Consider the following 13,347-nt stretch of genomic DNA (forward strand, 5'->3'; position numbering starts at 1 on the left):
ACGGTTCAATGTACATAATAGAATACTCTAGAATACATAACCGTATTTACATATCTATAACCATGCTGAAATTTCTGTATACGAGGAACACCTGCCTCTACTATTTGCATTAATATAATGTCTCATTAGACTGCGATGCAATCTTTACATAATATTCTAGTCTACGAGATTTACAGGATTATCGATTGATAATAATTGTTTACTCGAAATTTCATAATTATCAAGTATCATATCATGCTATCTTTATAACGAGAAGAATACTAATATGTGATAGACATTGTCATTTTTCAGCTGAAAGAATTAAAATATTATTCTTGGTGAATTTGATTGTAGGATTCATGAGGTAAATGTGCACTTTTTGAATTATGTAGCAGTAGAATTGGTAATTAGAACGAAAGACAAGTGAGACGAGAAGTAGATAGGATTTTATGCTTTCATAATTTTTGTAAAAAGACACATAAAGGGTCCAATTTTATTTCGTATTTATCCACACAATTTCAATCATTTAAAACATATTCTAACAATAGGGCACACTGTTTAACAAACTAAGAATTTTTATAACGAGCTCATTAGATACCCTTGGCTTATCGACATCCAATAAGATATTTTCTTGTGACAAGCTCGTTGCCATATTCATAAATTAATTTGATGTTACTTTAAAACAAATTCAACTTTTATTTATACTTAAGACTCTTATAAAATAAGAAGACGAAAGTTTAATTTAATTACAAACTATATTAAGCTTTAACTACTGCATCTTTTAAAATGTATGTAACCACTATTAGCTAGTGTTAGCTAAAATTAGCAAATAAAAAATGAAAATCGATTGTTCTTGACAGGCCCGTAAGTCAAGAAAGCAGGTAAATAGATATAAATAAATAATTAGTAGCAGCCTCACAGATCGACAGTAGTAGTTAAGAGTTAACACGACAAAATAAAAACTTATAGAAATGGATAAATATAAAGACAACTTACTATTCTGAACAAAATAATTTAACTCATTATACATTGTCACTCACAATTCTGATAAAACCAAACTGAGATACCAGTAGATATTATTATTAGTAGTTGTTATTACTTTCAGAGATACCACTTTCGAAATAAGTCCCTCACTATCTACCATGACAGTGTACCAGACTCGAGCATAAAACATGTAGTTCTACTTTTAGTTACATTATTTAAAAATATAGAAGTCAATGTATTTAAAATCTTTCAAATAATAGACTACATATCCCATTACTTTTTATCCTCAAAATCTTTAAAAAATCGATTCTCAAAATCTTTAAAAAATCGATCCTCAAAATAATTCTACTTCCTGTGATAAAAACTACACTCTAAAAAATAGCATTTATTTGATTATTTCAGTTAACAACTGAAACTGATTGTCTTCAAAATTACTCCTTGAAATAACATATACCAATTGTACTTCAAAAACGAAATGCATTTTTTGAAAAAGCTTCTCGAATGTTTCCATGTCTGCATTCTCCCTTCTCCATTTATTCACATCATTAAATCAGATTAAAATTAAATTTAAAATAAAAATTCCAGCGTAGAGTCTTAGCAGCATTGAATCCATTAAGAAAGTCCTCGTCCCAACTCGCTCAGTGGAAGGTGTCCTTGATCCATCTTTATTGAATAAAAGCGTAACTTGGAAGATGAACCATCGAGAGATCTCCCTGTCCACAGAGTATCCCTTTCAGCAACATTCGATCCCAGGAATCCTCTGTAAATATCGCTGGATAAAAGCGTTTACGGTATCGTATCGCGCTCCTTTAAATGTCTCCTCTTCCTTTCAGCCTTGTCACGTGGCGCGGAAACACTTGAGTACCTCGTAGAAAATACAGGGAAGCGCAATCGAAGGAAAGTCCTGGACGGCGATATTACGCGACCAAGATCTCTCTCTCCCTCTTTCTTCCTCTCTTCTTCGACGAATATCCTCGACGAAAGCTCTTCTCGTGTATAAAAAGCGTAATTTAAGACAGCCAGAATTTACGGACTATCCTCTCTCTGATCTGTCTTCTTTTCGTTAGACGGCTGGCTCTCGGGTTGCCATTCGAGGATTTCCTCGACACTTCGTTTCTGCGACTCGAAAGGTGAATGGTCTGCTTTCGGTTTGAGGAAATATGATCAAGCGTGCGGACTCTTCACGAAAAGGTGGCCTTGTTGCCTAGAATGACAGCCTTTTATGACTTTTTTAATTTAGACTTTTTTAATTTTTTTATTTTTGATAAATACAGAGTGGCTCCTTTAAGGAGATCTTCTATTATAGAATAGCCTTTATAAGTCTTTTTGCATCTTTATTTTTAGTAAATGCACGACTCTCCACCGTCAACAGTTGTGTATATACTTATTTATATTTCAGAAACATTCGCGAATTTTCGTTGAGAAAATGTATCAAGGTTGAAGGCAAGATATTGTAAGAGCTACTTGACGAATTCACTCCAAATTTTATCTGCACCCTCATTCTAGGTGTCGTTATTACTCGTAGTAGAATTAATTAAAAATCATGATCTTTTTTTAGTTTTTTAATTCGTGAAAGGTACGAAATATATATGTGAAAATCGATATTACAACTTCAGTGTACCGCCGCTTTTTTCTTTTATTTTGGAACCTGCGATAACCAATCTCGTTTAAATTAAGAATCTTTTCGATTTCTTTATTTCTGAGAAACACAATTGAGGGAAGCATAGAAGCCATGAAAAGACTTATTTCTTATATGATCGCGTTTCTCCCCTTTCAATTGTGATTCGTATCCTTAAAGAAACTTTGTGAATGTTACTGAAATAGAAATAAATAGGTATGCAAATGCTGTAGCTTCTTAGTAAAAAATGTGCAAAGAATGCTTAAAAAAACATGTTTAGAAAAATAGTCTCTCGGAAGATCTCACATCTATTAATGATAACGCTGAATGTTTCAAGCAAATATAAAATAGTTTTAAAGGGAGGATAATTTGACGTCATTAGCTCTTCTAATAGACTTTTTAACGTATTAATCAATGGCTTACGACGATCTTTATAAAAATACATAACGTTATTTATACTATCGAACTATTAATATAACAAATATTTTAGTTTCAGTATGGTAAACAAATACTAGGATACATATTTATACCTAAATTTTCTTAAATTGTGTGAGGTACTATTTTTACAAGTCTGACAAATTCAGTCATATCATTTCATTTGTTTCTTGAAACATGTGTGAAATATAACAGGAAAAGTGTTTAATAAATATGTTTAAAAATATTCAAATGTTCAAGAACATTATCTTGATACTCAATGCATGACCATATCTAAATTATACACTGTTCAAAACGATTTCGTTACTAGTTACATGCTAGTAGAAACGCACTGCCAGTAGTATAACCTACGTTTGGACCTACGCCTTTCGTTCAAACCACTCCTTGATCAAATGAACAATACATTTATATTACAGTACAAGACACTTCTTAACCAATTATTCCCTGTCTGAAAAAACTAAAAATTTCTATTAAACCTATCTCGATGAAAAAAAGCATGAGCAAAATAAATGGTAGTGAAATTCAGAATTCTCTCAATAGAATCGACTCTTGTAATAAATTTCCTCAATGAAACTGGCAATTCTGGTTTGAGATCGCCACTTTTAGACATGACGAAACGTTCTCGGCGTAAAATCCCCAGGGAATAAAGGCGACACGTTTGAAACTCGAGCAGCTTGTGACCCTAGGGTGAGTCAAAATGGACCATTGATGGATCCTGCGTTTAAGCTGGAAATTATTTCTGAAACGATTGGGATATTCCACTTCCATCAGATGCAACATGATGGTGGCTAAAATTACGCACCTAACTGCGCGACGAATTCGACGTCACGGATCGTAAATGGATTGATGTAATTTACGTTCGCAGACGCATCTAATTCCGATCGTGTCCGCTCGATCAATAGAACACGACTGATTTATCGTGCTCCGTGTAAGGACAATGGCCTGGGTCATCGATAATGGATCAGCCCATTGTTTATTCGAATCGAGATATCGATACGCAATCAGTGCATTAATTAATTATGCTTCTTTCGAATGAGATCAAATCGTCCCAGGAAATCTTGCTTAATTTTCGTACCGACAAGTAATGAAGGTACTGAAAGATATCAAAAATACGTTAATTAATTATAGATACGTGATAAATTAATTTAATGGAAAATTAAATTATAATTGTTGAAATGTTTAACTAGAATAAAACAAACAGTTATGAAATTTTCGTTATTCACGTTGAAATTTTGTAACTAATTACTGTTATTTAATAATTCTATACAATATTTCTCTTACTAAAATAATTTTGTGCTCTGATCAATTTGATAATGGCAATTCCCCGTTGTTTTTTTCTTCTATAGATTGAATACACCCATCAAAAATTCATTAATTCATAATTGATACTAGTGTCAGATTTTGAGAAAGATTGAATTTCGTTTTACAGTGTTTCAACCAAAAATTATAATATGCTGATGAATAATAAACGTTTTTGTGAAACGAGTCATGACTTGACTTACACAAAACTTTCTACTTAGTAAGACTTGTTTTATCTTGTATGCAAATTTGGTACGAAGGCAAACAATTCTTTCAGTTTATCTAGTAAGCTCTAAAAGAGAATTCTCTTACAAACTTCTTCTCAACACTTCTTCCCTGTTAGAAGAAGTTAACAAACCTTTTCGCTGGAATATGTCGAAATTAGGTAACTTAGGTATAGCAATTTTGCCAGTTGCAGCCTTTTACTCTTTTGTTCTAAACTATATATAATTAAAAAACCCTTTTATGGATAATAATTTATTGTACATACATGTCAGATTAGACCTTAAGCTTTATGGAACAGTCAATAATTTCATTAAATGTATATTTAGAAATATTATACAACGATTTGAATATTACCATAGTGAAATTAGGGTCACCTACCTTAAGTTGATTCTACACCAATTGTGAACACTGTTCACAAACAATGTTCTCAAACACTTTGTAAGCTTTTTATTACCCTTACTTGATTTTCCCGCGAAGACCAAGAACACTATGCAAACAGATACACGAACAGACGATTTCTAAGAAAAATTTCCATACTATTCGCGAACAGCTCGCAAGTTCTAGTGTATTCGCACCTTTACTTTGTTTCACAAACTCGTGCAAACAAAAAAGGAAAATCAATTACGAAAAACGCCTAGTAGAGCAACAAAAGGACAAAAGTCGCTATTAGGAAAATCCTTCGCAGAATTATTCGTAATCCACGTTTCTAACCACTGAATACAAGCGTAAATAGACGCTAATGACCACGATTAAAGCAACATCGGGGAGACGGGTCAGTGGATTAAGCGACCTCTGGAATGCAGAGTGCTTGACCGAGGAGGGAGGAAGATAAGCGTACCGATTGCCGCCCCCACAATATCGACAATTGCAGAAATCGAGATAACCGCGATCCGCCGACTGGAGCTGAGGTTGGCTCGCCTCGAACGGAGCGCAGGAAGCGCGATAATAACCGGAAGTGCACCGGGACGAGTCCATTACCGGTCTATCCTAGAGCAGCTCGGTCGTTTTCGTTCGTCACTGGAAATTAGCGCTGGCTAACGAGCCTCCCGCGTTATCTCCATGCTGAGCTCGATCGTGCAAGATTCACGTCTCTTACGAATGAATGAGAATTCAAATTTCTGCGCACAGCTCAAGCGGAACAGGCCACGACATACTGAAAGGACTGTCTAATTGCGAAAAAATATGTTTCTTCTTAGGAGTGCAGGTATAAATAAATGTATAAAGCAAGTTTTTTTTATTTATTGCGCTGAAACTGTCTATGGGTTTAGTAGCGAAGATTTACATAAATGAAGATAAGCATATTAGGCATGCATACAATTTGAAATTATATAGAAATATTGTACTTGGAAGAGGTGGTAGATAAACTTAGTAATTACTTGTAGAATAGAAAAATTGAACGAGATTACAAATAGAGGTTATGTTTTTTGAGGAATTTAAATATAATCGTCATAGGTGATATGTGTAAATGATTGAAAAAGGAAAGCGTGAGTCGTGTGAGGAGGGAAATAGCCTTCGAAGCATGGCTGATTAATCATGAAATCTATTAAGAATAATCTGAATCATTAAATGATTCACCTCATTTCTGTCAAAAGAACTTAAATAATAAGTCAATTCTATTAGATTACCAAAGAGAGCAAGATGCCAAAAGTATCGCAGTTACAAAATAAAAGTCATAGAATTTGTACCACACGACGATCGAATCCAGCTAGGTTATCAAGAAAGCATCTAGATTTCGCACCTTAAATTAATCATTAAAGTTAAATTCAGTCTGATTTAATCAGATGAAATTAGGTTCAGTCTGAAAATAACTAAAACAATTCTCCCGAAATTAGCTGAGGACGCCTGTGGTAGTTCCACGAACTCTTGATTTCTATTCCAAGCAGTTCCTCCTTTTTTCATTTATCGAGTGGAAACTTCAAGCACGCTTTGTCTCCCGAGACTCGCGATAACTAGAAATATCTTCGATGGTCGTGAAATAAGAGCAACAAGTGGCGCACGTGGAGTATATTTGTTATCCTTCCGTTTGCTCGCAGCACTTCCGGCTGACTAATGCGACGCCTCGCCACTAGACGAGTCTGTCAGTGATAGAGGTCGACGCTCTATCGAACGGCGAAGGGCTAAAGTAGTCGCGGAACATGCAGCGTCAGACCGTCGCTAGTAGCGATAGACATTTTAAGGTCAGACGAGCTAAAAGGGTCGAAAATGTAATTGCAGCATCGTTTTCATCCCTTTATGCCCGTTCACAGCGCAAATCGAGCGAGAAACCTTTTCGAACGCGTAAATATTTCACTTGAGCTGCGCTCTTTTAAGACTCTGTTTACAGATTTAAAAAGAATCGCTAGGCGCCTCTTTAACTTATACGTTACTTTTTTTTTTAGTGATATTTATAGAAGAATATTCAAGAAAAATGTTAGGAATATTAGAAAGAGCAAAGTTTAAATAAATATATCCACTTAGCAGTTTCAATAAATTGAATAATTTTGTACCTAAGTAATACGTGTAAAATATAATGGTAAAAATTCCTTTGAAGTTGGAATAATTAACACAGTTACAGTATTGAAAAAGTGAAAATGCTTAATACTTTTTCAACATTTTAGTCTAGTGAATCGCTGTAAATTTTCAAAGTTAATTATACTCTGTTAGAGAAGAAACTTTTTATGAAGGCCTGCCATTCGGTTGTTTTTCAAAACTATTCACAGAGAGTTATTTGTGTCTCAGTTAATCCAACAATTTTTCATTTTTTTCATTCTGAAGCATTCGCTGCTTGTTAACGAAATTTTTCCAAACAATGGTACACAGTGTTGCATAACTCTATTACGTAAAGAATTCCAATATTTTACTGAATATTCTATCGAAAAAAGCTATGATTTACCTAACTACTGTAATCCACAAGCTATCGAAATGAATTTTCACAGCAAAATTTGTTCCACATTCTCGGTTTAATTTTTCACAGAAATGTCATTTTCTGCTTGCAACTGTCACAGTCTTCGGGGTAGGACAGTGCCTATCTATTGTAGCATATAGAGATATTTTACTGAAACGTACTCACTCAAAAAAAGGAATGTAAATGTGCTAAAGCTTTTAGCGCTGGACTTCACTGAATTTTTTCTTCCGCTTCAAAACGCTCGCCACCACGTTCACATGCATCGGCTTTTATCCTCGATCGTGAGGCAGGGCCTTCGTTCTGTACGTGCGATAACTCGCTTAATGCACACATGTCGTGTCTAATGAGTTATAATCAGTCGAGCACTGGCTGAGTGTAGTTTAATGGTTTGTTCGCTCGTATTAGACCATGCCACACCCTTCCACGGTCTCTCCCTTCGTCTGCGCCACCCTTCCACCTATCTCCTTCCCCCTTTCCCGTGTTTTTCATCCGCCAACTACACCGTCATTGGTCCTTTCTGCCACCTCAGCTTTTTCGAGAACAAGTTTTCTACATAGCTCGATAGAATTTGAAGCATTAAAGCTTTGTTGGAGAATTTTTCACGAAAATACTTCTTACACAAAATGTAATTTAAATGGTAGCGTGGACCAATAGGATTGAAACATAGATAGGTTTGTTTCTACTTCTCACGAAGTTAAATTTCATTTATTATATGAATATTTTAACACTGAAAATTATGCAATGTAATGTAACTTAATTAATCTGAACAAGCCTTAAATGATTAAATCTTGTAGAAATATTCACAGTATACTTTCAGGAACATAAATATCTATTTTTGACACCACTACCATCAGCTAACAGTAAGATCCCCTCCGAACGATGATCGTTCCGTTTAGATTTTGCTCATGGATGCAACAAGCTCTCTCCCAAACTAGGTCTCCTTCGAAACGTCTATAATAACGCGGGCTACGCCAAGCACCAAGAGGAACGCGCAATTTGCAAGCCAGGGCCAGGCTTCCTCGAATAATTGACGCAATTTCCGCGCCACCGATGACTCCGTGAATGCGGATCCTACTGGCTAACGGACCAGTAACAATCCGCCAGGGTGGACGTTAATGTTTAAGCACGCTCGAACGATCTCGAGCACGACCGAATCGAAAATGCCGAGGACACTCCGTTCCTGAATTGCTGCCGAGTCTTTTCGGACATCAAGGCCCTCGAATTGCTACCGTTTCGAACAAAGATTTCGTTTGTGCCACGGCTGAGCTTTAAAGGTCCTGTGAATTTTTCTGCACCTCTTATCCCAGATATTCTGCAGGGAATTTTGAAGGGGCTGGTCGACTTACAATGTGGAGAATTGAAATTCCAAGAGGATGAACACGTACAAATTTATGGGGAAATCAATTAATATATCATTGGAAAAATATCAGAAACGCGTTAATTTCTATTTAATGAGGAAGTACAGTGAGGCGCGGGCTTTTTTATGTGTATTCTGAACAGTAATTAAATGGACAGCTAGAATTTTATTCCTTCTGTTTGCTTCATTATTAGACTTTATATTTAATTCATGTTCTGTTTCCTTAGTTTTAATGCAAATAGTAGAATATTTCTAGATTGAATGTATAAATTTTGTGATCCTTTGAGACATGCAAGTATTTTTTAAAATTTGCTTCCATAGATGCATTTCAAGTTTAATAAAACACATTGTATTGAAATTTCACTGTTTTGAAATTTCCATTCTGTGCGTAATAAGCTTAAAAGATTTCACACAATGAATTTTTGGAACGATATTCAATTGTTCAATATGAACAATTGTCAATAATGAAAGTACGTGTTGAATGGTTTTAGCTACGTTATAATGTGTCAAGTTTCATCAAAATTAATAATTAACAATAGAAAATGATTTTTAGTCAGTGATGCCAATTCATAATAATATAATATAATATTTATAAACTTGATGTTCTCAGTTTTTAGAATTATTTTTTCACTGTTGAATGAAATGACTAAAAATACGTGGCACCTGTGCATCAGTTATTCCATTAATACTATCAAATGTTTTATAATAATATTTATGAAGGCCTTAGTAAGTCTGTAGAAGTATGACCCTAAGTCTGAACATTTAAAGAAATGATTTAAGAATTGTGTTCATTTTCATATTTTTCATCCATACAAAATAAAAAACATGGTTCAAATACAATGTTATCCAATTTGATAAGAGCTTGAATAGCAAAAAGTCACATTTAAATATAAATTAAATCTAGAGAGCATCTCTCTTCTCTGCTAACAGTTGTCTCAAAATAATTTCTTGTGCACCAAAAAATTAACCCGTCTGACAATTAAATAAAAAAATGAAGTCGATATCTTCATCAGTTTCTAAGTAAACAGTTGTGTTATTTTATAGTATTTGGATTACGCTATAGGAATTATGCTTGCCATGTACACTAAGCCATTCAACAGTAAAAGTTCCTTTTAACCATTTAGGCGTTTAGTGCACTATGTAAAAATAATTGAAAAGAAAATGTGAAAAGCAGAATTTTACATTATTTATAATACATACCAAGCGATACAAATAATATAGAAAATTCATCTGGTTTCTAACACACTCTCTGGTAAAGTGGTTACCAACTAAAGATCAACTAATATTCACACAAAAATTGTCACGCTGCTCTCAAACTGCTCCCTTATCTGAAGACAAAATGCATATTCGATGGAACAGTTTCCTAACCGATTAGTCATTTATTTCGATAAAATTTCGCCCATCAGCGTCCACCGTCCCCAGAGTTACTCAAACCGAAGTTCCAATTTCCCCGTCGCTATAGAATCACAGAATCCTTAAGTTCGCAGGATATAAATCTCCTGGAGGGACATTAAGCGGGGTTGGGAGTCGGCAACCGTCTTATCGTCGTCCTGTGAGAGTTCCTTCAGCCGAGTGACCCAAATGCTTTCGCTAGAATGACCCAATTTCTTCTCTGAACGTCCTCCCAACTCCTCCTCTCTTCCTGCCCGTTGATATCTGTCCCATTTATCTTTCGACAGAGTTTCGCGCCGTTTCTCCTACCCACGAACTAAGGTGAAAATACCAGCGGAAGGTGTAAGAGACTTACGTCGAAAAAGTAAGAGGGAAGCGAAGCAATTTAGCCTCTCCAAAGGGACGACGGCGAATCGATAGGAGCGCAGACGTTAACGTAAATCCAGAGGAGCGTTGTACTTAGCTCGAAGTAACCCTCTGTGTACCACGACAATGACGTTAACACACGGGGCTTAACTCTGCTCCGCGCAAAGTGCATTCGCGGGTTGTTGCGTATACGCCAGTTTCTGCACACGAGGGCGAACACCAACCCAGTTTCCGAGGGAAATTTCGGGTGCGCGTTACTCGAAAATGATTCCATTAGCGAAATAATTGAGGTTCCTCTCCTCCCACGAGTTACGCTCTGACGTAGAATGTTGTGTCTTGAAATGTGGCATGAGGACGAGGTTATTAAGAGGGTAGGTATTCCCATTTAGACGCGTCGCTTTTAAGCAACTTCTAGAAGTAAAACGTAGTGGATTGTAAGACTTGACGTATTTTGAATTGATTGTGCACTTTTTGAGGTAGCTAAGTGGTGTACGATTGTGCTTTTGTAATGTGACTAGACTAGAGGTATTAACTTAATTTTAGTGCGGGTGATAAAGAAACATTTATTTTATGTGTATACAGAATTTAAAATAGATTAGTTAACACAGTATTGAGAATCCATAATTGTATCAATTTGGAAAATATGGTTACGAGGAAAACGTATTTAAAACTTGGTATGCAGCTTTAATAGCATTCATAATATATTTATGACACTTGAATTTGCTGTTAATTTTATAATTTCGTGTATAATTTATGTATTGTTATTAGTTCTTACGTTGAGTGTTTTCAGCAGAGCATCGGTTATTGAAATCATTATAAGTTGGTCATTTGATCGAATTTAGGTATATGATTTTAACATATGTTTTTAAAATATTATATTTTAAGAAAGTATAATAAAAATAAATCAATTTTCTGATCCCTTTAAATTAAAACACCTCTTTATTTTTACTGCTATTACTGTTCAACAAAAATAAGTAATAGGTTCGGTATTAAATGATTTCTTAAGATGAATGCCATAGCAATTGCCAGTCACCAACATTTAAATTAGACGCTTTGTAACAAATAGTTTCTAACATTTATAAACTTTCAACCGACATTAATGTCAGTAAGAGTGATGTAAAGTGCTAAATGCATCGCTGAGGTATACAATTTTATTTTTCTCTATTTTAAGAAAAATATATTATATTTACATAGATGAAAAAGCGCGAAGTACGTCAAGAAATTGTGCAGCATTCAGAACCTTAAAAGGTACTGCAATCTTCCTGTATATGCAATTTTGCAAAAATAAAATCTGACACTCAGAATCGAATTACAACAGCGAGAACTGTGTATTACACAGAGGTTGCGTCGGATTCCACTAATTGGTTCCCAATTTCTCACGGCGGTGTTTCGTTTCGATACGTGGTCGCGGCGAATAGTTCATTCTCAATGCCTATTCATCAGCTCCCACCCTCGAGCATTCCTCGCCGGTTAGACAACCCCGCTTGACCCTGTGCAACAGCAGGAAGTTAATCCAGATTCGTTGCCAGGATAGGAACTGCATTAGCGATTTATTGCATCGATTTTGGCTCCGGTTCTTCGAACAAAGCAGCCGATCTTTTGTTTTATTTATGGATATTATAAAAGGAACCCATAGAAAATCCATCTGGTTTTTAATGGTTGGCATTTATAGTTATTACCTTTTAAAATCAATGATTTCTGAATAACATGTTTTGAAAATATAAACTGCAATATGGAGCAGAATAAGAAGATAGCAAACTTTAACTCTTTCCTTTTCCAGGTAGCCACATGGCTACTGCAGTCATTTATATGAACGTGCTACTTTTTTTAATATAGTTTACATTATATCATACCACTTTTATGTTCATCGCTTAGTAACGAACTCTAATTTGACTAGCATAATTAGCTAAGAACTACCTTGTTTCTTTTTTGTCACTGCTAAGAAATAACAACGAATATGAGAAAGATTTCAATGTTTTGAAATTGCTAAAATATTTTCATATGTTTAATATACAGAGCGCTCAAAATATAATCCTTCTTCATAGTTTGTTAAATAAACGAGGAAAGAAATATTGTATAATACGAGCATTAATTTAATTAAAAATAGTTATTAAAAATAGTCATTAACCTGGTACAAAGCATATCGTCGGACATCCAGCTTTCGTGAATTCTCAATTTCGTTTTAACGAAGTTACACAAAATCACGGTGTCAAGGTATACACATACACAGTTCATTTACAATTTATTTACTCGGTTCCATTTTTCACCATCAATACAAAATGCTTCTTTTTTCCAGGGCATCAGTGGCTAAAAACGAACTTGGACGTGGTACCAGAATCAGGCTGGTCGGTGGACCCATTCGGCCACGGGGGTACAATCCCTTACTTCCTGAAGGCCTCGGGCGCTTCCGGTACCGTGATCCAGAGAATCCATTACGCCTGGAAACAGTGGTTCGCTAAAAAGCAGTATGGTGATTTCATTTGGCTGCAGTCGTGGGATCAGACGGGCATGGCGGATATGTTGACGCACAATCAACCGTTTGACATCTACAACATCAAGCACTCGTGCGGTCCTCATCCTCACGTTTGCCTGAACTTCGACTTCAGAAAGATTAGGGGAGAATACACGGAGTACTCTGTCAGGGCGGTCGAAATCACGCCTAATAACGTGAAGCAAATGGCCGAGTTGCTTCTGGAACAGTACTCCAGAACTGGATCCTTGTTCACGCATAATGTGGTGCTGATGCCGCTGGGAGACGACTTCAGGTTAGGATAATTCAATTTCTAGTTTCCTTCTGAGCTGTCCCTT

At 35.6% G+C, this 13,347-nt stretch overlaps 1 protein-coding gene across 2 annotated transcripts in view; it reads left to right on the forward strand.

Annotated features, from left to right (window-relative positions):
* The window catches only part of Alpha-man-iib (alpha-Mannosidase class II b), a 141,104-nt gene that overhangs the window by 123,180 nt on the left and 4,577 nt on the right, over positions 1–13,347 (forward strand). For both annotated transcript variants that reach the window (XM_076379503.1, XM_076379502.1), the window contains exon 7: positions 12,836–13,304. In XM_076379503.1, the coding sequence (XP_076235618.1) occupies positions 12,836–13,304 (469 nt within the window). The remainder of the gene's footprint in view (positions 1–12,835; positions 13,305–13,347) is intronic.

This window comes from Calliopsis andreniformis, chromosome 6 (genome assembly GCF_051401765.1).
Source record: "Calliopsis andreniformis isolate RMS-2024a chromosome 6, iyCalAndr_principal, whole genome shotgun sequence".
Taxonomy (NCBI): Eukaryota; Metazoa; Arthropoda; class Insecta; order Hymenoptera; family Andrenidae; genus Calliopsis; species Calliopsis andreniformis.